Below are 23,514 nucleotides of genomic sequence, written 5' to 3'. Positions count from 1 at the left end.
AACATGGTCATCCTCACCTTCCATATGGGATATTCAGATGGTCTCAGTAAGGGAACTCTGATGGTCTCATACCGACTTTGAATTTGTGTCTTTGGTGGTTCTTCAGTTTTGGTAGGCTTAGTTGGAGTTTCTGTGTCAGACATGATTGTGTTTGGATCTTAAACTGTATGTGCGTTAACAGATTAGCTCTGATACCACTTGTTAGGTCACACACACTGTAGAGGGGGTGAATACAGTGAAAAGTACAATCAAATTGAACTTTTAATATCTCAAGTAATAGAAAACAAACTTTATTGAAACAATAAACTCTGTTACAGTATGGAACTGTTACCTCTCAGTGATGAATAATTATCACGAGAGCTGCTAGGGTTAAAATGAATAATCTTCTCGAATATGATAACACTTTTAGTGTAAACCCTATGTCTGTGTTTATATACTACACAGTTACAAGATTATCGCTAATTGATATGGAATATAATTCTGCTTCCTAAAATATATCAATCAGATATCTTTTCTTCCAAGTATTCTATTCTTCATAGAACTCCTTCTTCATGCATATCTCTTCTTATGTTTATCTCGATCTTCTTTCCTTTAATCAGCTACTATCCTTATCTGAACGTCCTTCAGCACTTAAGTTCTGATATCCATCTTCTGATGATTATCTCCTGATAATATAAGTACTGATATCTCTAAGTCCTGACTTCCAGTAAGTACTGATTTATCCTGTTTAAGTAAGATCTGAAAACTAAACATAAATCATATTAGCCATGACATTATCAAATATATCTAACAATAAATGACCAAATCTCATAAAATGTTACAAGCTTTGAGCCCGATCTAAATCATGAAATATAATGTAGATTTAATTACCTTTAATTTCATTATATTATACGATACCAATTATATAATAAAATTTAGAAAGACAAATTTTAATGTAACTTATCAAGCCACATCCATGATAAATATTATTATATTATCCGGCGGAAGTAGGGTCTAAAACCTTTAACAAGAAATTTTATATTCAATTAATTAACAAATCATCAATATCAAAGAAAAATTCTCGCGAGCTCTAAAATCGCTTGATTTATATTTTTCTATTTTTTAGAGCTCATCTACTTTAGTTAAAAAAATAAAATTTCCTAATTCACATACAAAAAAATAAATCTTGTTTAGAATTTGTTTATATGTTACCTTCAATCCTGTTTATAATTTGTTTAAATATTACCCTTTTTTCACCTAGCTCCTCAATTTTAATTAAAAAAAATAAATTCCTTATTTATATTTGATAAAAGTCAATTATGTTTAAAATTTATTTTTTAATATATAAAGGAAAATCCCCGCAAGCTCTAGAATCACTTGAATCATATTTATCTATTTTTCTAGATATGATATACTTTAATTAAATAAAATAACACTTCCTAATTCACATACAAAAAAAAAAATCAATCATGTTTAGAATTTGTTTAAATGTTACCTTCAATCCTACTTATAATTTTTTTAAAAATATTATCTTTTTTCACGTAGCCCCACAATTTTAATTAAATAAAATTAAATTTTCTTATTTACATTCGATAAAAGTCAATTATGTTTTAGAATTTATTTCTTAACATATATAAATGAAAATCTCCGCGAGCTCTAAAATCTCTGGAATCATATTTATATATTTTTTTATAGCTCCTCTACTTTAATTAAATAAAATAACATTTCCTAATTCAGATACAAAAAAAACTCAGTTTAGAATTTATTTAAATGTTACCTTAAATCATGTTTATAATTTTTTTGAATATAACCTTTTTTCACCTAGCCCCTCAATTTTAATTTAAATATAATTAAATTTCCTTACTTACATTCGATAAAAGTCAATCATGTTTAGAATTTATTTAAATATTACCTTCTTTTTTAGCTAACTCAAAATTTTAACCCCTCAAAAAACAATTTCTAAATAGAATCGTTGTAATGATATTTATCATTTTTTCTAGAAATTCTCTATTTTAAATAATAAAATCAAAATTTCATTTTTCAGGTTTTATATTTTTAATATTAAAATTAAAATTTACTTTAACTCTTATTCCAAATATAAAAGAAAAATATATTAGGACCTATATATTATCTACATATTCGAGATAGAAAAGATTTTCTAATTTATATAGAAAAATAGTTTGACTTTGTAGACAAGAGTGTAACATCCGGATATTTTTATGATTTTAATTTAATTAGGTTATTTGGTATTTATTATTCAATAATATTAGTGAGTTATAATTAAATCAGTTTGTATAAGTTTATTTTTTATTTATGATCAGAGTGTTAGTTTTTTTTTTTTGAAATAATCGTACTTGCATTAATTTAGATCATATGTAAGTACATTCGATAAGAAGCTAGGAGCTACACTATCCCACTCCTGCAGATCTGACATAGAATGAGACACTCTACCTAACATGTGAGCGACTTCATTCGAAGACCTATGCACAAAACGCACTAGCACATTTTCAAAGTGCTTAATCAGCTCAACACACTCTCTAACAATGTTATGAAAATAAGACCGTCGAGAGCTGCCATTACACGCATCTGCCAATAGCTTTGAGTCTGTCTCAAAAACACACTGTGTAAATCCATATTGTTTCGTCCAAGATAGTACCTCTTTAAGTCCTAAAGCCTCAGCCTCCCTAGGAGACCACGACCCCTCCACCTGCTTGCACATTGCCTTCAAAAATCTTCCATTTGCGTCTCGAATTACCCCTCCTATGCCAATTGTTTTTATGTCAGCAAAAATCGCAGCATCTATATTAATTTTCACCCAGTGTTGTTGAGGCACCTGCCAATTTCTTACACTTGTATTCGGTGCTGGTGTATTCCTGGTGTGTTCCAGCTGAGCATGCTTCCAGTCCGCCAACAGATTGAATGATCCACTTGTTGTCCCAAATATAGAAACTGCAACTCAATCCCACAGCCATTTATTTCGGCGATTCCAGAGGCTCCAGCAAATTAAAGCTAGCAGAGCACACTGTTCTCTCGTACCACTATCAAACAATCTTCTGAGAAGCTCGATTACCGTCTCCCCTGGACTAGTCTCAACCCATTGCACCATACTCATTGATGCCCATACCTCTTTTGCGAACTGACACTGAAATAAAACATGCTTTTCATCCTCTTCTTCCACTCTACACCAAGGACATTTACCATCAATATTCACCCTCTTATTTAGCAGTGCCCTCCCGGTTGGCAGTCGTCCTCCCTAGAAAAAAATGAACCTTCCCAGGCAAATCTAAGTTCCATAATTTTTTCCAGAACCCTGCATCAGATATGTTACTTTCTCCAACCAATTGACGATAACAGCTTTTTACCGTGAACTCTCCTTTTGCATCAAAAAACCACAACCAAGAATCCTTTCTATCCCTTGAGGGCAGAGGGATATTTTTTATTAGTTGAACATCCCTGCTATTAAACAGGTCATTCAGAATGTCAACATCCCATTTTCTCTGATGATCTTCCATTAGATCACACTTTTATATTTTCCAGATCCTGATTCATACTTGTCGTTAAATACCCATTCTCAGCACTAGGCAACCACGGAAGTTAAAGAAATATATAATAAGGCTTTATTATAAAAAATGAGGGTAAAAAAAGAAAAGAAAGAGAAAAAAAACACTTAGGGTTTATAAAAGAAGAGAGTTTTACGCTAGTTTTATGAAAAGAGAGGAGAAGAGAGAAAGAGATGGAGAGAAGAGGATGGAGTGAAAGAGGTGGAAAAAGAGAAGAGAGAAGACAATGAGAAAGAGATGAATAACAAAGTCTAATCAGAGGTTAGGAATTTCGGAGTCCAAGAAATTAGGGTTCTTATGATTTGGAATTCTGAATTTGTTGATTAGAATCCTCAATTTAACAAGCTTTCGAGGTATGAATATCTTTTTCTTCCACTTCCACTTTGTATTAGTATTATTATTCAAAATTTGGATGCATGATTTCAAGTAATTCTGATTTCTTGTAAAATTTGTATCTGATTCATTATTTACCTAAATATATGATTTTGGACTCCTTGAAAAGATGTTTTGATTATCTACAACTTTCGTTCCATGTATTGTTCTTAATCCTGCTCAGAAATATGTCAAATCTTTTATTTGTATAATCCGTTGGTTAAATTTCTATTTGCATGGTCTAACTTCGTAAATTCACAGTAAATTGAAAATTGCTTCAAATAATATGAGCAATGCCATTCTGGAAATCTATTTTCGACATCTGCATTTTGCTTTTACATTTGGCTTCCATATTTCATGATTCATATACCTTAAATTATAAAATACTAAACAAATCAGGGGTTGATTCTGTTTCGCAGTCCGCATTTATTTGTTTTATGAATTCGTTACTTGTTCATTTTTGACGTACCTTACCATTCTGAAAAGGTCTCGGAATTTTCTACGACTTCCGTGTTTCATACTTTTTCAGTTGAATTCTTCTTTATGCAGTAATTTGACATTCATTGGAAGTGATCAACTCTGATTTTTAGAATGATAAGCCGTTATTTATGATTTTTGGTTTGCTTTATTGGACAAATATGTTATTGAGGTTATTTTGATATATGTTTTAAAGATGTAATTATTTGCATGTGTGATATTTGAGTACGTATTTTGAGTTATTTATGATATTTTTATGACTTGGGAGTTTGTAAGTCATCCGCCGCGAGTAGATAATCTCGTGCTTGGCACCTGCTATGCGGTGTAATTAAATTGTATAGGCATGTCGCCGAAGTTATGGGACACGTATAGCCATGGATATTGTGGGTATGATTTGGCCTTTCGGGTAACATGTGCTTATTATCGTGCAAGCCCCTTTAAGATATTGGGTAGCATCTACTTTGTGTTTTGCAAGCCCCTGTATGTTTTGATGACTACCTATTCCTCGAAATTCAAAAATGTTAGGACATCCGGTAAGTGTAAGATTATATCTCATATTCTTATGTAAGATATTTTGTGTATTATTTTGCAAGTGCGATTATTTGTGTAAGAGTACGTGTACAAGTATGATTACAGTTTGTCATTTGTGCTTTCGGTTATATTATTTTTTATCATTGTTTGTAACTGGTAAGAATTTATTTGTAAGAGTAAATTATTTTGATTAGAGATTATTTGTGTATTCATATAATTCGCTTTGTTCATATTGTTCGCTCACTGTCGGTCCTTTGTTCGCTTTGTTTTCCTCCAGAAGGTTTTCTTAGGTGGGCAATTTATGGGAAGAGTGTGAATTAAAGACTTTGAGGAGTTTGGTCTTTTCTTAGGTTTTTGTTATAGTTTTTTGGTGTTGTTGGATAACTTAGTTGTATGTTATTTTAATAATTGTAAGTTAATGGATTGTTTAGGAACTTAAAGTTTTATTGGATTTTAGTGGATTTTAAGATATGGAGTTTGGTTATAAATTATTATTTTGAGGCACCTTAATTAGTATTCATTTTGTATTTTAAAATGTTTTTTGAAATTTTGGGGTAGTCAATCAGGATTTCATAAAATATTTTAAAATATAGTGCTATTCAATCAAGATTTAAAACAATCCATTAAAATCTTATGGTATTCAAAAGTCATGGACATTTTTGGATTTAATAAAATTATAGATTTTATTGAATTTGCTAGTGTATTTTACTTGTTTTGAAATGCAGTCAAATTAGATTATATTTTAGAGAATTCTTCTAAAATCATCCAAATTCTACTAAGACATGTTTCCTCCCAAATTTCAATGAACATGATCTCTCGTTGTTCTCAAATTTTATTATTATATAAATATACCATTTATAAATAATTTTATAATTTTTATATTAACAGATAAAAATTGATTACAAACGTACTCTCTCAAAATGATGAACAAATATCCTTGAGAGCTGCTAGGTTATGCGAATGATATAACAAAGTTCGTAATGCATATAGTATGAACCTAATATGTGCTTTATATAGAGCACAGCTACACAATCAAATAAGGAATCATATTCTATTACAATAAGGAAACTTATCCATGTATGATTGTTTCTGAGATATAGTCTATCACCGTCTTGAATTCCTGTTTTCCTTTTCCTCCTCGAATATCTACTGAAGTGACAAATCTTGATGACATCATCTGTTGATCATCAAGTACCGATATAAGTACTGATGACGTCACTCTACAGTAAATGCTGATATAAGTCCTGATAAGAACTTTTAATAGTTTTTGTCCAGATATTATCAATTATATAATGCACAAGTTCCAATTGATGATGTCAAAACTATCTAAATGCAGTAATCAAGAAAACATATGCATTTTTACTTTAGTGAATATTAGACTTTACTCTTCATTCTGAACTCTAACACAGTCTGGAAAAATTTTAAGAAACTTCCTCAGCAGATTTTCTTCCATTGCATCTTCTGTTTGTGTTCTTTCAGTTGATTCGTTAATTCATCCTTCTGATAGATGGTAGCCCTGAGATCATGTAATTTTGAATTTTCAAGAGATAGATCATCCAGCTCCAGAAACCCAATTTTTTTTCAATCAGGATTAAAGGTGAAAACTTTAGTCCCTGGACTCATTTCTATCTTGGCTCCTCCAATAGGCATATCAACATCATATTCAGTTCGATCAATGTACTTTGGAATGTAGTTAGATTTGTAAGGCATTCCTTTATGCTTTAACTGTATCAAGTTCTTTATGAATGCAGGCCATCTGGCAGTTACATAATTAGTTACCTTGAGAATTATAACAATAAGTTCCAGTCATGTCATGGTTTGTCTCTTAACTGTTCTTAAGTCAACCTTAAGTTTCTCCCAGACTCCAGAAAATAAATCATTTTCTCTTCAACACGATCAATAACAATTTACACTTATATGATCTTCTGTAAGTATTCAAGCATTACATTGTCTCCAATTTCTGTCAAGTTAGAATGCTTTCTTAAAGTCAAAATATCTCCTACAAATGGATCTTCAGCATTTAATCTTCCAAGACCACTTGTGATTCCAGGTTTTTTAGAGTGAGAACTTCCACTATAAATCTTCTTTAATATTTCAGAAGAATCTCTTCTAGGTGCTGGTTTCTTAATTCCCCATAGTAGCTTCTTTTTTTTTTCAAAAGTAAGTTCTGGCTTATCAGAGACTATGTCTTCACAACCAGGATTTGATAAATCAGATTGAATTGGGTTTGAAAAATCAACAACATGAGTAGAATCAGAGGTTGTGATTAGTTAAATAACAGCTTCTTCTTTATATTAACTTGAGCAATGTCAGAGGTTAATTTCAATTTTTCATCCCAGTCAGCTCCATGAATCTTCCTTCTTTAGTGAGCTTGGCTGACTTCTTCTTCTTCAAAAATTTCATCAATATCAAAAGATTGAGCAACTGTATAGATTGGATCTATCAGTATTTGTGATTTAGTTGCTTTAGATACTGATTTCTTCTTTGCAACATCGTTGGCTTTTGACTTTGAAAGCTTTGACTACTCTCTTATCTTCTCTTTCTCTTTATGCTTCCTATCAGTAGTTAAGATAGCTTGAGATCTGAAAGATCTTTCAACCTCTGCCTGACTTACCTCCCTTATGACTATACCTTTGGTTGGTCTGTTAGAAGGTTCATCTTCATAAAGATCTTGAGAGATAACAGCAATATCAGTATTTACTATCTTCATGGATTTCTTGAAGTCTTCCTCCATTTGCCTTAGCTGTTCTAGATCAACTCCACGATTTTCTCTTTCAAAAATTCTTCTACTCACCTCAGAGTCAAATTCTTGAATCTTTGGATCCTTGTAGAATAGAGTTGTCTTTCTACCTTTCACTTTCAGAGTTTGAAGATACTGACTTGCTTCTGCACCAGCTTCTATATCCAGAATACCTTGGTCTTCACCAGCAGTTGTGACTTGTAAAGGTTGTTGAGTTGTTGTAGTCACAGTCAGTTCTCTAACTCTTCTTTCACTTTTATTAATTTCTCTACCTTGTCTAGATTGAGAACTAGTCATTGGTTTTGATGAACCACTAATTCCAACTAGCTCCCACCTCTTCTCCTTTCACTATCCTTCTCCTTTCACTATCCTTCTGTCCCCCTTATTACCTCCATCAAGATTTTCTCAATGTCAGCTGATTGCATTTAGACTGAATAATTTTCTCCCCCTTTTTGGCATCATCACCAAGCAGTAGAGAAAGTATCAGCTCCATTAAATTCCGTACCCCTGTAAGTTGATCAGGCATTTGAATTTACTTAGCTTCCAATCTATCTTGATTAACTTCAATTGTAGTTTTTCTGGCAATAATTGGTGCCATTTTTTCTGAATTTCCGGATGAGTAGTCGGCCTTGAAGCAATCAATGATTCTTTGATCTGATTGATTTGAGAAGTAGTTGCTTCTTGAGCTGTATGTAAGGATCTGACGACCAGAGTAGATGCTTTTAGATAAGTCAACATATCAGGATTTTAAATTCTCTTTTAAGCTATTTCCAAGTGTTCAACAACATTTGTTCTGGAAATAGGATATGTATCATCTTACCATTTAGCATTCCAAATAGCATCAAAATAATCCTGCTTTATCTTGGCATCTAACTCTTTCAGATTCTGTTGCCTCACATGAGTACGCATATCTTCAGGGAAGAAAAGATCATCCTTAGGATCTATAAGAACATAGGAAATATTATCTTCTTTACCATCATTAGATTCTCCCGTTGCAACTGGATTTTGAACTATCTGCTAAACTTCCTCACCAGCTTCAACATTTAAGATGGAATCAAAAATTGGTGCAGTATCTGATCCAGCAGCTTCAGAAGCTTCAATACCATAAGCAGTTAACTCCATATCTTCAAGAATTGTAGATAAATGAACTGGAGCTTCTAAATTTACAATTCTGATAATAAATTGTAGATAAATTCTATATTTTGTATATTATGGAGGAGAGAAATAGAAATATGTAGCAGCTAGGGTTTCACGATTCTGTATTTACAGTCAGACACTCTATTCCATACATTTTGTTTAGACTTAAAACGCAACTGAATATATTACATTAATTAAAATAAATATTCAGACTTAAATTGCATTTAATGAATATTTTCAGAAATGTAATAGCCAGCCCATCAGGATTTGTAAAATCCTGATACAGCCAGCCCATCAGGATTTGCACTCAGCATCAAGAGCATCAAGAACTTAGCTGAGTGCAAATCCTTAGTAAAAACCTTCAACTTTAATCGTTTGAAGTAGCTAGGGCCCATAGCGGAGACAGCTTTCCAAGAGTGAACCCAAACTTCTCCTCCATGTCCAACTCATTTAGAGGAATTCCACCTTCAAGTTCCCAATTAAAACAGTTTATGAGGGAGCCCAACATGACAGGCACCATCCTCATTGCCAATGGCAAGCCAGGACATATCCTTCGTCCTGCACCAAATGGAATCAGCTCGAAGTCTTGACCTTTTACATCAACTTCTGAATCCAAGAACCTTTCCGGTTGAAATGACAGGGGATTCTCCCATGAAACTGGATCACGTCCAATTGCCCATGCATTGACCAGAACTTGAGAATTCCTTGGAATAATGTAGCCATTAACTTCAGTTTCCTCTGCTATTTGGCGTGGTACTAAGAAAGGAAGGGGTGGCTGTAACCTTAGTGTTTCCCTCACAATACACCGCAAGTAAGGTAATCGACAAATATCTGCCGCCTCTAGTACTTTTCCTTTACCCAGTACTTCGCGAAGCTCAGATTTTACCTTCAACATCGTTTCTGAGCTTTTCAGTACTTCTGCCATGCCCCACTCAACTGTATTTGCAGTTGTATCTGTTCCTGCAACAAAAAGGTCCTGCACGTTTCATTTAGTAGTTAATTTTTTAATGCAATTTGAACTTCATAACTGTAACGTAATCTAGTTGGAACAAGCTTGGGGACTAATTTCATCGATTATTTTCACAACAGATTTATCATTTGTATGGACTCAAATTGAATCTTGGGATAATACTGAAATAAAAAATTATATTTACACATCTGGTTTCAAAGAACGAACTCTTCCATATACTACTAATTCATTAACAAGAGAATATAATGCAATATTAAACATACCACGAATAGGTGTTCCATATGAATGTTGTCAATCACATTGGGATTCTCTCGAGAAATCTTGATCAGCTTATCAAGTGCATCTGTATACTCTACAGGATGACCAGACCTCATTAAAACCAAACGCTCATTTATCAAACTGTCTAATACATTTATTATATTTTCATAATGACGTGTCATTCTCCGCTGCACGCCTTGTGGATCCAACTTCTTCAACATGGGGAAGAAATCAACAAGATTAGGTTTACCTGCATCAACAACAATATCCGCTATCAAGTCCCTGAACTCTTTAGCTGAATCTTCATTAGGGTCTGTTAGATCCTTGGAAAATATAGTGTTTGATAGAAGATTGAGCGAAGTCCTGAAAGCAGCCTGACCAATATCTACTAATTCTCCAGTTTGACGGCACTTTTTAACGTATTCAATAAGCTCATGCACCTTACTACTATGTAGATGCTGATTTTCGTCCAGCTTGTTAACTGTAAACATGTTTAAATTGACTACTTTTCTAAGGTTTCTCCAAGCTGGGCCAACGGGTAAAAGTACCATAGAATATTTGTGATGGTCATAAACGCAGAGCCCATCCGGTATAAACCTGCTAGAGAAGGCAATGTCTTGCTTTTGAAGGACTTGCTGAGCTAGAGTTGATGAAGAGATGACAATGGTGGTCACCCTCCCCAGTTGTAGGTGCAGGATTGGACCATACAATTTGGCGAGATTGGCGAGGGACTGATGGGGCAGCTTGCCTAGTTTGGTAAGATTACCGATGATAGGTAACTGAAATGGACCTGGGGGAAGTTTTTTGCCTCTATTTGGAAATGAAAGTAGAGACTTGAAGACAACATACGCAAGCATCAGAGATAATACAAAGATGATCACGTCCATCTAGCCCGTAAACTCACTTCGTGTTTCAAGATTTCTTGGTTGGAAGTCTTGTGGTATTCTACTGGAGTTCCAACATCAACTTTGTACATCCTTATACATCTGATGGTTGCCAGCCATATCTTAAAATATTAGCCACAATAATTAGCCACGTTCTAAAGTTTTTCACAACATAACTAATTACAACTTGTTTCAAGCTCTTTCAAGTCGGAAATCTTGCTGTTTAGCTTAAATAATATATCCATTGTGCTGTATGCGCACGCCACCCACTCTTTGTTCATTGTTCCCTTGCTATGAAAAAGTCGGAAATGATAATAAACATTATTGTCATGCTTCCTGCCGATCATTTAAGCAAATTATGCAGTTTTCATCAAGGATTCTTTGTGGTATTGATGTCTGGTTTCAACTTACAAGGGCATGGTCTGCACGACAGTCAGCACATGTATCACATTGCTGTCAAAATATAATCCAGAAAAGTAGAGTATATGGAAGTATCCAGGTACTTATTTTAGGATTATATTTTTATGTAATCTATATTTGAGTACTTCACAACTATATTTAGCTTCATTAATTGAAAATTGCAATTCATTTCAACAAGCGTTTTAAACATCGCCGAGTACTAATTGAAAGGTTATCAGTTCGGTTCACAACTATATTTTAGTACTTCACAACTATATTTAGTTTCATTACTTGAAAATTGCAATTCATTTCAACAAGCGTTTTACAAAATCGCCGAGTTAGTACTCGGTTGAGTCCTAATTTTTAACCCCTCATTCAATCCCATTTTCTAATAATCGATTTTAAAACCAATTTTATTAAGAATCGGTCAAATCTTAGTTTTAATTCCGAGTACTCGAGATCAAACCTGAGTTTGACTTTCTCAATTTTAAACTTTATTTTTGCTAGTATAACATTAAATTATTAATATAATTAGAAAAAAAATTAGTAATATGTATAACTATATACTGTCAAACAATATATATATACACTACAACAAATTTGGCCATTTACGACGGTTATTTTAAACTGAAATCGTCGTAATTGAGCCATTTACGACGGAAAAATCGTCGTTTTTGGTCGAGTAGTAAATTTCTTTTTTCGTCACAAGATAAAATTGCGTCGCAAGTTAGAAAGTAGGGGCCCACATACTTAGTAAAATAATAAATCTATTTACGACGAAATATATCGTCGTAAGATACCAAAATACGACGAAAAATAACATCGTAAGTTTTGTACTTACGATGGAAAAAACGTCGGATATTACTTTACGGGACCCACTTTTAATATGATAAAACATAATTTTACGATGAAAAAATGCGTCGTAGGTTGGATTCCGGTGAGCTTCCCAGATACCGATTTTTGGAAAACTCCGCAAAACCATAACAAGTTCAAATGAGCATATTCCAACTCGTTTTTCCTCCCGAAATAATTTTAGACTACTAACCATCACAATATCATATCATCGACAAATTTTTAATTTCGACTAAATCAAACTAAAATTAACACAAACTGGTCATGTCCCAACCAAATTAAATGTTTAATATCACAAACTAAAGCATAAATCATGTACAATCTACTACCATTAAAATCAAAAAAATCATAACCGAGACATGAAAATGAAATCTAAAAATAGCCTCGAAATAGGATCTCGATTTAAAATTTTAATTTTTGCGACATCTTTAAAAAACCTTGATAACTAGATATAACCCCGTTACTAAGAAATTAAGATTTATTTCTACGAGTTGGTCATATTTAAAATCGATTCTTGCAAAACATTCGATGTTCATCCTTTTGTCTTTCATTCTATTTTTCAAATCTATCAATTTTCATTGTTGAAGTCAACAAAGGCTGTTGCAACTAGAGATTGTATAAAAAGTTCGAAATCTGAAATTCGATTCCATCCGGAAAAACATTAGCTCGTGTCAACCAGCTTTATGCCATTCCATTATCGTACACACCAAGTTCCTTTATTTTTAGTCATACTCCATGATAATTCCTGATGGCGGGGCTGCTCTTTTGACGCCGTGCCTGGATCCTTCGCTGCGGTGGAAGTGTAGCTGTCGTGAGATGCCTACAAAACAACACCGGAAGGGGGGTTTGGGTCCCACGGCGCCTCCGATGTGAGAGTAAGAACTCGCTTTTGGGGAAGATGAAGATAGATAAGAATGCAAGGTGGTTGTGTGTGTATATGAGTGTAAGGTGGTTTTGGGGTTGGTACCTTGAATCGTAGTCGTTGGTTCTAGGAGCGGGGGACACCTAGGTGGGATAGATGCATTACACGTGTCAGGATAGTAGTGGTTGAGGAATGTTCTAAGGATCTCCTGGCACGTGCTCTGATTGTGCTCATGACTAATGAATGACAGTTGTCCCATCACGCGCTTGGGCATGTGCCTCACGTGCTGGGACTTACCAAGTTTATGTCTCTCGCGTGCTGGGACCTCCCAAGGTTGGGCTACCAGGACAAGATTAGTCTGGACTAGTAATATGCGGGACTGGATGGAGTTAGGAGTCCGGACATAGTCCTTCTAAGAGCTGTATGTACTATCATGTACCCCCCACTCCCCTATGCATATTTTCTGGATGGGGGAGTAAGGTTGAATGTCTTTAGAAAAATTTGAGTTTTACTTGCCCCAGTCCGAATTGTGTTGAGTTCAGGAAATCAGGACTAAGGTTTGATGTCTTTAGAAGAATTAAAGCTTTGATTGCCCCCAAGTCCGGATTCTGCTGAGTTCAGCCCATCAGGACTAAAGTTTGATGTCTTTAGAAGAATTTGAGATTTGCTTTCCCCCAGTCCGGATTGTGTTGAGTTCAGCCAATCAGGACTAAGATTTGATTTCTTTAGAAGAATTTGAGTTGTGTTTGCCCCCAGTCCGGATTATGTTGAGTTCAGTCAATCAGGACTAAGGTTTGATAACTTTAGAAGAATTTGAGCTCTGCTTGCCCACCAGTCCGGATTGTGTTGAGTTCAGCCAATCAGGACTGAGGCTTGATGACTTTAGAATAATTTGAGCTCTGCTTGCCCCCAGTCCGAATTGTGTTGAATCAAGTCAATCAGGACTAAGTTTTCATGTCTTTAGAAGAATTTGAGCTTTCCTTGCCCCCAATCCGGATTGTGTTGAGTTCAGCCAATCAGGACTAAGGTTTGATGTCTTTTAAAGAATTTAAGCTTTGTTTGCCCCCAGTCTGAATTGTGTTGAGTTCAGCCAATCAGGACTAAGGTTTGATTTCTTTAGAAGAATTTGAGCTTGCCCCCATTCCAAATTGTATTGAGTTCAGGCAATCAGGACTAAGGTTTGATATCTTTAGAAGAATTTTAACTTTGATTGCCTCCCAGTCCGGATTATGTTGAGTTCAGCCAATCAGGGCTAAGGTTTGATGACATTAGAATAATTTGAGCTATGCTTGCCCCTAGTCCGGATTGTGTTGAGTTCATCCAATCAGGACTAAGGTTTGATGTCTTTAGAAGAATTTGAGCTCTACTTGCCCCCAGTCCGGATTAGCTTGAGTTCATCCAATCAGGACTAAGGTTTGATGTCTTTAAAAGAATTTAAGCTTTGTTTGCCCTCAGTCCGGATTGTTTTGAGTTCGGCCAATTAGGACTAAGGTATGATTTCTTTAGAAGAATTTGAGCTTTGTTTGCCCCTAGTCCGGATTTTGTTGAGTTCAAGCAATCATGACTAAGGTTTGATGCCTTTAGAAGAATTTAAGCTTTGATTGCCTCCCAATCCGGATTGTGTTGAGTTCAGCGAATCACGACTAAGATTTGATGTCTTTAGAAGAATTTGAGCTTTGCTTGCCCCCCAGTCCGGATTGTGTTTAGTTCAGCCAATCATGACTAAAGTTTGATGAATTTAGAAGAATTTGAGCTTTGCTTACCCCCCAGTCCGGATTGTGTTGAGTTCAGCCAATCAGGAGTAAGGTTTGATGACTTTAGAATAATTTGATCTCTGCTTGCCCCCCAGTCCAGATTGTGTTGAGTGTAGGCAATCAGGACTACGGTTTGATGTCTTTAGAATAATTTGAGCTCTGCTTTCTCCCTAGTCTAGTTTGTGTTGAGTTCAGCCAATCAAGACTAAGGTTTGATGTCTTAAGAACAATTTAAGTTTTGATATCCCCCCAATCTGGATTGTGTTGAGTCTAGGGGTTTGGACTGGAAGTTGAAACGGTTTAGGGATTTCCCCCTAATATTTTGAATTATTACAGTTGTCTTTTTGTGAAAAGATGTGTTGTAATCATGACCGGTATTTATTACCGTGTATATGTGTGCAACAGTATATATGCATATAAGTTTTTGATGTATGGCATGCATTGCGCCACGTGGTGTGGCTGGTAAAATTCTGATTTCTCCTATAAAAGGGGCTCCCCCAATTGTTTTTATTTATTACTCTTCCTCTCCATTTTTCTTTCTATCTCTCCTTCTTCCTCTTCTTGTTCTTTCTATTTATTTGGGGAAATTCCAGGAGTTCAATCGAGTGCTCCCTGCTCCTCTATTGTGTCGCCCTTGTTCTCTATGTAATCTTCGTTCTTGTAAGCTTTTCTTTCATCAGCTCGTGTTTTATTTCTCCATGCTCTTGCTATTTTCACTGTTGTGTTTGTGCTTGTATATAAAGTTGTCTTTTTTTATAAGTATTTGGGTAAAATATGTGTATGTATATGTGTTTTTGCCGTATTTTGGTGTGTGATTTTGTTTGGGTAGTGTTTCTGAATTTAGGGTCTCGGAATTTTGTTTGGATTGTATTTCTTATTCCGGACTTATGGTTTGTGTTTGGCTTTTATTTGAGTCCAGACTAGTTGTGTTATTTTTTTTATTCTGAGTTCATATGGTATTCGTAGTCCGAACTCTTTTGCTATAGGTTTAGCTGGCTCCTGTCTGTTGTGGGTTGGGAGTAGTGTGTTCCTAGGGGTCTACATCCCCGGATTGGTTGTGTATAATTTAATAAAATTCATTGTAAGTAGTCCGGACCATTCTAGGTTGCGAGATAAAGAACTTGTAAGGATTTAGACTAACCGATGTCATTTCTTTTAGGTATATGGTCTGGACTAATGCTCGTGCCAAAGTCTACATCTCTCGCTACCCGGGACCTTCTGACTCTGATCCCTCCTCTGATTCTGATCAAACTGAAATGGGTAAGAAGGTTTCCACTTTGGATGTAATTTCCATTACAAAGTTAACCATTGGTGTGATATCCCCCTGGAAGGTTCTGTGTACTCTGGAAGGGCTTTGGGTTGACGTCCCGAATTATTTCATTACCAAGAGTGAGGAGATAGAAAATAACTGGTACTTTAGGAGTATTAGGTCCGGATACGCTAGGCATCTGAATGCCGGTCTGGGGCCTTATGACCAGGGTGAGTTCGATCGGAAGTTTGCTAGTACCATAGTAGTTAAGGATCCGAACCCGCTGAAAGAGGAGTACACTGCTTTGGAACATGCGGCGCAAGATCCATCTATCCGGGCTGATTTCCAGTTGGATCCCCAGATTGAGTGGAGATGGCCTGAGCCCGAAGAGAAGATATATCATATGCCGGATGATGGATTTGTTCCGGTCTGGCTGGAGCATCTTCGATCCGGTTGGAATCCACACTAACATCTTTTCCTTAAGCACTTATGTAAATATGAGTTTATGTTTTCTCCTATGCAAATAAATCATATTGGGATTAAGTGGATGAGCTGGTTTATTGCCTGTTGCAATAAATTTAAAGTTCAGCCCGCATTTAGGTTGTGGCACCACATTTTTTGTTTAGTTAAATCTAGTAAGATGCCGTTGTATGAGCTGCGATTCCGGGCTGCAGAGTATGGTTACGGTTCTGCTTACAGACCCTTTATTCAGCAGTCATATCTGAAGCATTGGAACGGGGAATTGATTATATTGAGGGGTTTGGCTTTGCAGTATATTCCCCACATTGCACTTGATGGAGTCCGGACCAGATTTCCGTGCTCTATACTCTGGGGTGATGCTGTCCAGCTCATATTTTCCTTTTGTGAGTACCTCGGGTTTCAGCTGACTCGGGATACATTTATGAATCATAAGACGATGAACAGGCTAGTCTGTAAGTACTTTCCTTTAATCAGGATTGTAATGTATCTGGACTTTGTTGTACTTGCTACTTGGTTTTTGTTTGTTTTTGTAAAGTATTTGGGTTGACTTTTGTGTTTGCTTGTGTTTTGACAGGTTTGCCTTACTATAATCCGGACATGTCTTTCTCAGCTTACAGTGATGCCTTGAAAGGTCTTGGAACTGCCTTCAAGTTGAAAAAGAAGGCATCTGTTGCTGGGTCCGGATCCAATCCTCCCCTGGAGGAGGGTTCCCAGAGCAATGTTATTTCGAGAACGGAGTCGGGGGAGCAGGATAGGGGTCCGGAGAAAGATGCCGAAGTTGAAGCTGGAGATGAATTTGAGAATCTCGATGAGATTGAACCTTTAGGAGACAGTCCTGAGGTTGACATTGTACGGAGGAGGAAGAGGCTCCGGAATGTTGGGATGAAGCCTCACAGGTTGGAGAAAGGTCAAGTTATTTCTGGTTCTAAGTCCGGCAGGGATAAGGGGAAGGGGTTGGAGGAAGAGCATTCGGTCAGGAGCGGTCCGAGTCTCGATGAAAGAGTCGCTCGCTTCATGGCTGAGATTCCTTCACATGCTGAGTGGAAGTATATGAATGCCTCCAAATTCGATGCCACTATGAAAGAGTGTACTCGTCTTTGGGGCCGGGTATATAATATTTCTGTACTTCTTCTGTTTCTTCTATTTTTCCTTAGAATTTTTTCTGAGATATATATTTTCCCCTTTATAGGTTGGTGGTTACATGGCCGGAGCTGCTGCTATATCGTATAATGAGCTGAAGCATGCTCGAGCCATTATTGCTAACAAGGATGCAGAACTTGCTGAATTGAGGGATCAGATCTCTGTTAAGGACACTTCTTTGTCCGAACTGAACAACCATCTTAATAATGTGACAGTCCGGGCCGAAAATGCTGAAAAGGAAGTTGATGACCTGAATTCGGAACTGGATGAGCTCCAGAGGCAGATTTCTGATATGAGGTCGGAGTCTAAAGTTATCGAAGATCTTAAGAAGACCGAGGAGTATGACCGGTATCTTGAAAATGCTGGTGCTCTAGAGATTGGGTGTTGTTGGATTATTGTCGAGATGCATATAAAGATTGATCCTGAGGCCGAATTTGACAGCTTTTGCATAGAGTTCATCAAGGCAAAGGAGAACATTGAAGCCGGGCTTATGAGCTGGAGCCTTTCGATGGTCCTTGTCCCAGTTTCATTCCTCCTACTGCTCCAGATGCTTAGATTTAAATTTGTGTTCTGAACTTGTGTTGTTGTTTGGATTCCTGATTTGTCTGTAACCATTAAACTATGTTGTCTTTTGTTCTTTTTGGTTTGGTCCGGTTGATGATGATAATATTCGTCTGTGTTTGCTTTTATGTTTTTCTTGATAGCCTATTTTTTCCTTAGAATCAAACATTTATACTTAGAATTATTTTTCTAAGTAAATATGTTTGCTTTAGTCCAGGTTCCACATTGGTCCGGACTAGTGGATGCTTTTGACTTAGAAAAATAATTTAAAGTAAATGTGTCTGCTCTAGTCCAGGCTACATCATTGGTCTGGACTAGTAGTTGTTTTTTACTTAAAAAAATAATTATAAGTAAATATGTTTGCTTTAGTCCTGGTTCCACATTGGTCCGAACTAGTGGATTCTTTTTCCTTAAAAAAACATTTCTAAGTGAATATTTTTGCTCTAGTCCAGGCCCATAATTGGTCCAGACTAGTGGATGCTTTTGACTTAGAAGAATAATTCTAAGTAAATATGTTTGCTCTAGTCCAGGGTCCTGTTAAGTGGCATTTATATCCACTTAAACCGCTTTGTAAAGGCTCGAATTGGTGTTTTGTACTCAAGTTATTTGTGTTTTTGATGTTTTTTGTAGTGTTTTGCATTTCAGGGCATAATTGGAAGCAGGAATGATTTTACATTGTTTTTATGCTAGAAGACTGTTAGGATGGAACCTCGGTCGAGTTGCACAAGAAATTAGTAAGAGAAGTTCAGAGAACCAAGAAAAATTCCAGTTTTTCTAGAAGGCCGGGGCGGACGCGCCAGACTCAGAGCGGCCGCGCTGTATCGAGGGTGGCCGCGCTAGGTCATTTTCTGAAATCCTTATTCTTCTCTGATTTCGAGATTTTAAAGCCCAACTCAATTCTGAAGCCTATCTAACTATTAAAAAAAGATGTTTTTCATAACGAAGAGCAAGGAGATAACAGAAGAAGACCTAATAGAACAAATTCAACGAAGGAGAAGAAGATCTACTTTTACTTGTGATTCTTTGCTTAAGTTGTAATCTTTGATGCTTATTTTCTTTATTGTTTGAACCTACTACTCTTGTTAACGTACTTTGTGATATTTATTCAGTTATTTCAGAACTAATTTATCTTAGTTTATTTACCATGCTTTCATTAGAACCCATGGTGACGATGAGTTCGGTTATGAACTAATCATTATCGTGGGGTTCCAACGGATTTACTTATGAATTTCTATAGTTAATTTGTTTTGATACCTAAGTGTGTGGTGATTATATGATATCCTAGTATTGGTTGTGCTTATTCATCTTATGTGCATCGCGAACATATAAGATAGCGTGTTAATCTCTATTTAAGCGAAAGTGAATATAGATGTTCAGAACTTGCCATGCTAGCATAGGTTCATGTATAATTGTTATGCATGATTCATAGGTAATTTTAACCATCTTACTTGCCCTATATAATCAAAATAGATTACTTGTTCATTAAACCTTTATGTTGTCAAATTCTATAAACATGTAGGGTCTCAACATAGTTGGTGTCTATTCAGCTTCAATCTCTTTTGTGGATGTATGGTAGTAGGGTATTCGTACAACAAAAGTTGGCGTTTACTAGTTTTGTGTTATCTGATTAGTTTTCATCACCATTGCATGCTAAGGTTAAGAACAATGACTTTGAATGAAGTATTTAATGAAGTTAAAATCCCATGTTTATCTCATATAAGTAATTCAACCTCAATTCTCTTAGTTGATGCTATTAGTATAATCTCTTAGTTTAATCGAAACTCAATTTTTTATTTGTCTTATGAATGAACGATAGCCATATCATTGTTGCATAAGTGCATAAATTGAACTTAACCTAAACCAGTCTATGTGGGAACGAACTTAAAAGAATTCTAAATTACTTGTGAACGCGTATACTTGCGTGTAATTTTAGCGCGTGTTTTCATCCTAACAAGTTTTTGGCGCCGCTTCCAAGGACTCGGTGTTAACTTTTAGTTTATGTTCTTGACATCAGTGGTTGCTAAAGTTCACTGACTCAGATAATTTACTTACTTTCTTGTTTGTTTGTGTTTCAGGTACTCTAGAGAGAGTTTATGCTATCGCGTTCTCGATCTCGCAAGAGAAATTGGATAAAGCGGAGGAAGAAGTCGAAGTAGTTGAAAAGGTTTTTGAAGAAGTTGAGAAAGTTGAAGAAGAAGTTGTTATTGCAATAGGAGAACCAGCAGCGAATCTGAAGGCTTTGATGGATTACTCTCTACCGAAGATCAATGACATACAATTTAGCATTATCAGGCCAGCCATCGCGGATAATACTTTTGAAATCAAATCTAGCACGATTCAGATGGTGTAGAATTCAGTCCAGTTTGGGGGTTCTCCAACGGAAGATCCCAACATGCACATCAGAGATTTCATCGAGATTTGCGACACATTCAAATTCAACAATGTTTTTGGTGATGCTATAAAGCTGAGGCTTTTCCCATTCTCTCTGAGGGATAAAGCTAAACGTTGGTTGCATTCTCTACCACCAGGCTCTATTATTACTTGGGAAGATCTTGCTCATAAGTTTCTTACTAAATTTTTCCCTACGGCAAAGACAGCTGCAAACAGGAATGCTCATACTCAATTTGCGCAGCAATCGGGAGAGTCTCTATGTGAAGATTGGGATTGGTATAAGGAGATGCTGAGGAAGTGTTCTCATCATGGGATGCCTGAATGGATGATTATCAACTACTTTTATAATGGCTTGGGAGCACAGTCTAGACACATGCTTGATGCAGCATCAGGTGGAGCCTTATGGGCTAAGAGGTATGATGAAGCTTATGAGTTGATTGAACTGATGGCTGCTAATGAATACCAGAACCCTTCTTAGAGTCTACCTCAAGGAAAGATAACAGGAATTCTAAAGGTGGATGCAGCTACTGCTATAGCTGCTCAGCTTAAGGCTTTAGCGATGAAGGTGGATTCTTTGGCTAATTATGAGTTTAATCAGATTACAAGTATCTGTGAGCTTTGCGCTGGTGCGCATAAGACAGAGCAGTGTGTTATATCTACTGAATCAGCTCAGTTTGTGAATAACTTTCAGAGGTCGCAGCAACCAGTTCCAGCCACTTATAATCCCAACAACCGCAATCATCCTAACTTCGGCTGGAGCAACAATCAGAATGCGATACAACAGTCTTATCAGCAGTATGCAGTAAAGCAATTCAACCCTCCTGGTTTTCAACAACCGTAATATGCACCAAGAAAATAACTTTAACTTCAACAATCTAATGAAAAATCTGAATTGGAGGAGTTGAGGATCATGTGCAAGAGCTAAGCGGTTTCTATTAACTCTGAAGAATCAAATTGGGCAGATTGCCAATGTCTTGCTGAATCGATAACCTGGTACACTCCCTAGTGACACATAAGTTTCAGGCAAGAGGGAAGCTAAGGAGAATGTTAAGGCAATTATATTGAGGTCTCGGAAGGCTGCAAGCCCCGAAAAATCTCAAGTTTCAGAAGATGAAGTTGTGGCTGAAGAAGATGTGTAGAAGGAAGCAGAAGTGGAACCGAGAAAGAAAAATGTGGAACACACTACTCCTGAGGGTAATACAGGGGAGAAATAGGTCTATCCTCCTCCTCATTTTCCTAAGAGGCTGTAGAAGAAAAAGTTGGATAAGCAATTTGCTAAGTTTCTGGAGGTGTTCAAGAAACTTCATATTGTTATGGCGAAATCACGCGCTAATAATACACGCAAGTATATGCGTTCGCAAGTAATATAGAATACTTTCTAGTTTGTTCCCACAGAGACTCAGACTAATTATGTTCAATTAAACTCACTCACTAATGTATGATTACTTCTCAATGTTAAGACAATAACACTTAGATTTCATTAACTAATTATTAACAACAATTAACTACTAGAATTAAGCACTTAATTAACACTTAAATTAACAATATTAAAACACTCATGAGATCACAACTTCATTACTACTTCCTTCAATAGTCATTGTTATTACCCTTAGCATGCAACAGTGATGATATTAATCGAATAACATGAAACTGATAAGAGCCAACTTTCATTGTACTAATACCATTCTACCAAACATCCACAATTAAGATATAAGTTGAATAGGCATCAATTATGTTGAGTCCCTATATGTCTACAGAAATTGACAACATAACGATTTAAGAACAAGTTATTCCTTTTGGTTACACAGGGCGAATAAAACGGTTAGAGTTACCCACTAATCATGCAAAATCTTACATGAACCTATGCTAGCATGGCAAGTTCTAAATCTCAAGATCCACCGTCGCTTCACAAGAGATTAACACCCTATCTTATATGTTCGCGATGCACATAAGACGAATTTGCACAACCAATACTAGATATCATACAATCATCACACACTAAGGTATTAAACAACTAACTAAAGAATTCCATAGTAAATCCGTTACGACCCCATGATCACGATTAGCCCATAATAGCACTCATCGTCATCATGGGTTCATATGAAAACATGATAAATAAACACAAGAGAATAATAACTAAACTAATTATATTAAACCAGAGTACATCACAAGAATAAATAGGTTCAAAACAAAGAAAACTAGCATCCAACGTTACAATGAAATAAAGAATCACAAGAAAATATGCTTCCTCTTCGTTGCGGTGTGCTAAAACGGTCTTCTTCCTTATCGCCTTCGCTCCTTGATTAATACAACGATCCAACCTTTTTGAAACGTCTCTGAAATCTACTTATATAGGAGTCCCATAAAACCCAGATTACTCAGAAGTTGGAAGCCAAACAGAAATAGGAGTCTAAAATATTTATTCTGAATTCACGACCCTGCGCGGCCGCTCAGCATAGCTGAACGGGCGCTCAGCTTCCTGCGCGGCCGCTCAGCATAGCTAATCATTAGGAGACCAAATCATTAGGAGATGTATTCCGTACAGCGAGACGGAGGGTATCTTACAAGACTGCTAATCATTAGGAGATGTATTCCAGGGTCCTGTTAAGTGGCATTTATATCCACTTAAAATGCTTTGTAAAGGCTCGAATTGGTGTTTTGTACTAATGTTGTTTGTGTTTTTTATGTGTTTTCGTAGTGATTTGCATTTTAGGGCATAATCAGAAGCAATAATGGTTTTACATTGTTTTCATGCTAGAAGACTGTTAGGATGGAGCCTCGGTCGAGTTTCACAAGAAACCAGTAAGAGAAGTTCAGACTTAGAGCGGCCGCGCCAGATTCAGAGCGGTCGCGCTGTATCTGGGGGCGGCTGCGCTAGGTCATTTTCCAGAATCCTGATTCTTTTCTGATTTTGAGAT

General features: G+C 36.2%; 2 protein-coding genes across 2 annotated transcripts; both read right to left on the bottom strand.

Annotated features, from left to right (window-relative positions):
* Window positions 1-2,338: 2,338 nt before the first annotated feature.
* Window positions 2,339-8,781, bottom strand: LOC141718852 (uncharacterized). The gene is made up of 5 exons (XM_074521230.1): window positions 8,691-8,781; window positions 8,480-8,600; window positions 3,342-3,432; window positions 3,016-3,232; window positions 2,339-2,928 (listed from the first exon to the last, which is right to left on the bottom strand). Exons 1-5 carry the CDS (start codon window positions 8,779-8,781, stop codon window positions 2,339-2,341), a joined length of 1,110 nt encoding a protein of 369 aa, XP_074377331.1.
* Window positions 8,782-9,163: 382 nt separating this feature from the next.
* On the bottom strand, window positions 9,164-11,039 carry LOC141718851 (geraniol 8-hydroxylase-like). The gene is made up of 2 exons (XM_074521229.1): window positions 10,030-11,039; window positions 9,164-9,772 (listed from the first exon to the last, which is right to left on the bottom strand). Exons 1-2 carry the CDS (start codon window positions 10,909-10,911, stop codon window positions 9,164-9,166), a joined length of 1,491 nt encoding a protein of 496 aa, XP_074377330.1. The 5' UTR covers window positions 10,912-11,039.
* Window positions 11,040-23,514: the final 12,475 nt, after the last annotated feature.

The sequence above is a fragment of the Apium graveolens genome, chromosome 4 (genome assembly GCF_009905375.1).
Source record: "Apium graveolens cultivar Ventura chromosome 4, ASM990537v1, whole genome shotgun sequence".
Taxonomy (NCBI): domain Eukaryota; kingdom Viridiplantae; phylum Streptophyta; class Magnoliopsida; order Apiales; family Apiaceae; genus Apium; species Apium graveolens.
The sequence above is the reverse complement of the archived record's forward strand: the minus strand, read 5'-3'. Positions and strand labels throughout refer to the sequence as shown.

What these genes read in the sequence shown, in the direction of transcription:
- LOC141718852 (XM_074521230.1), bottom strand. Translation starts at nt 8,781, where the DNA reads ATGGAGTTAACTGCTTATGGTATTGAAGCTTCTGAAGCTGCTGGATCA. An exon ending in CATCTTAAATGTTGAAGCTG is followed by an intron (nt 8,601 to 8,690) that starts GTGAGGAAGTTT and finishes ATGTTCTTATAG; the next exon opens with ATCCTAAGGATGATCTTTTC. An exon ending in GCTATTTGGAATGCTAAATG is followed by an intron (nt 3,433 to 8,479) that starts GTAAGATGATAC and finishes GTTTAATAGCAG; the next exon opens with GGATGTTCAACTAATAAAAA.
- LOC141718851 (XM_074521229.1), bottom strand. Translation starts at nt 10,911, where the DNA reads ATGGACGTGATCATCTTTGTATTATCTCTGATGCTTGCGTATGTTGTC. An exon ending in ATATGGAACACCTATTCGTG is followed by an intron (nt 9,773 to 10,029) that starts GTATGTTTAATA and finishes TGAAACGTGCAG; the next exon opens with GACCTTTTTGTTGCAGGAAC.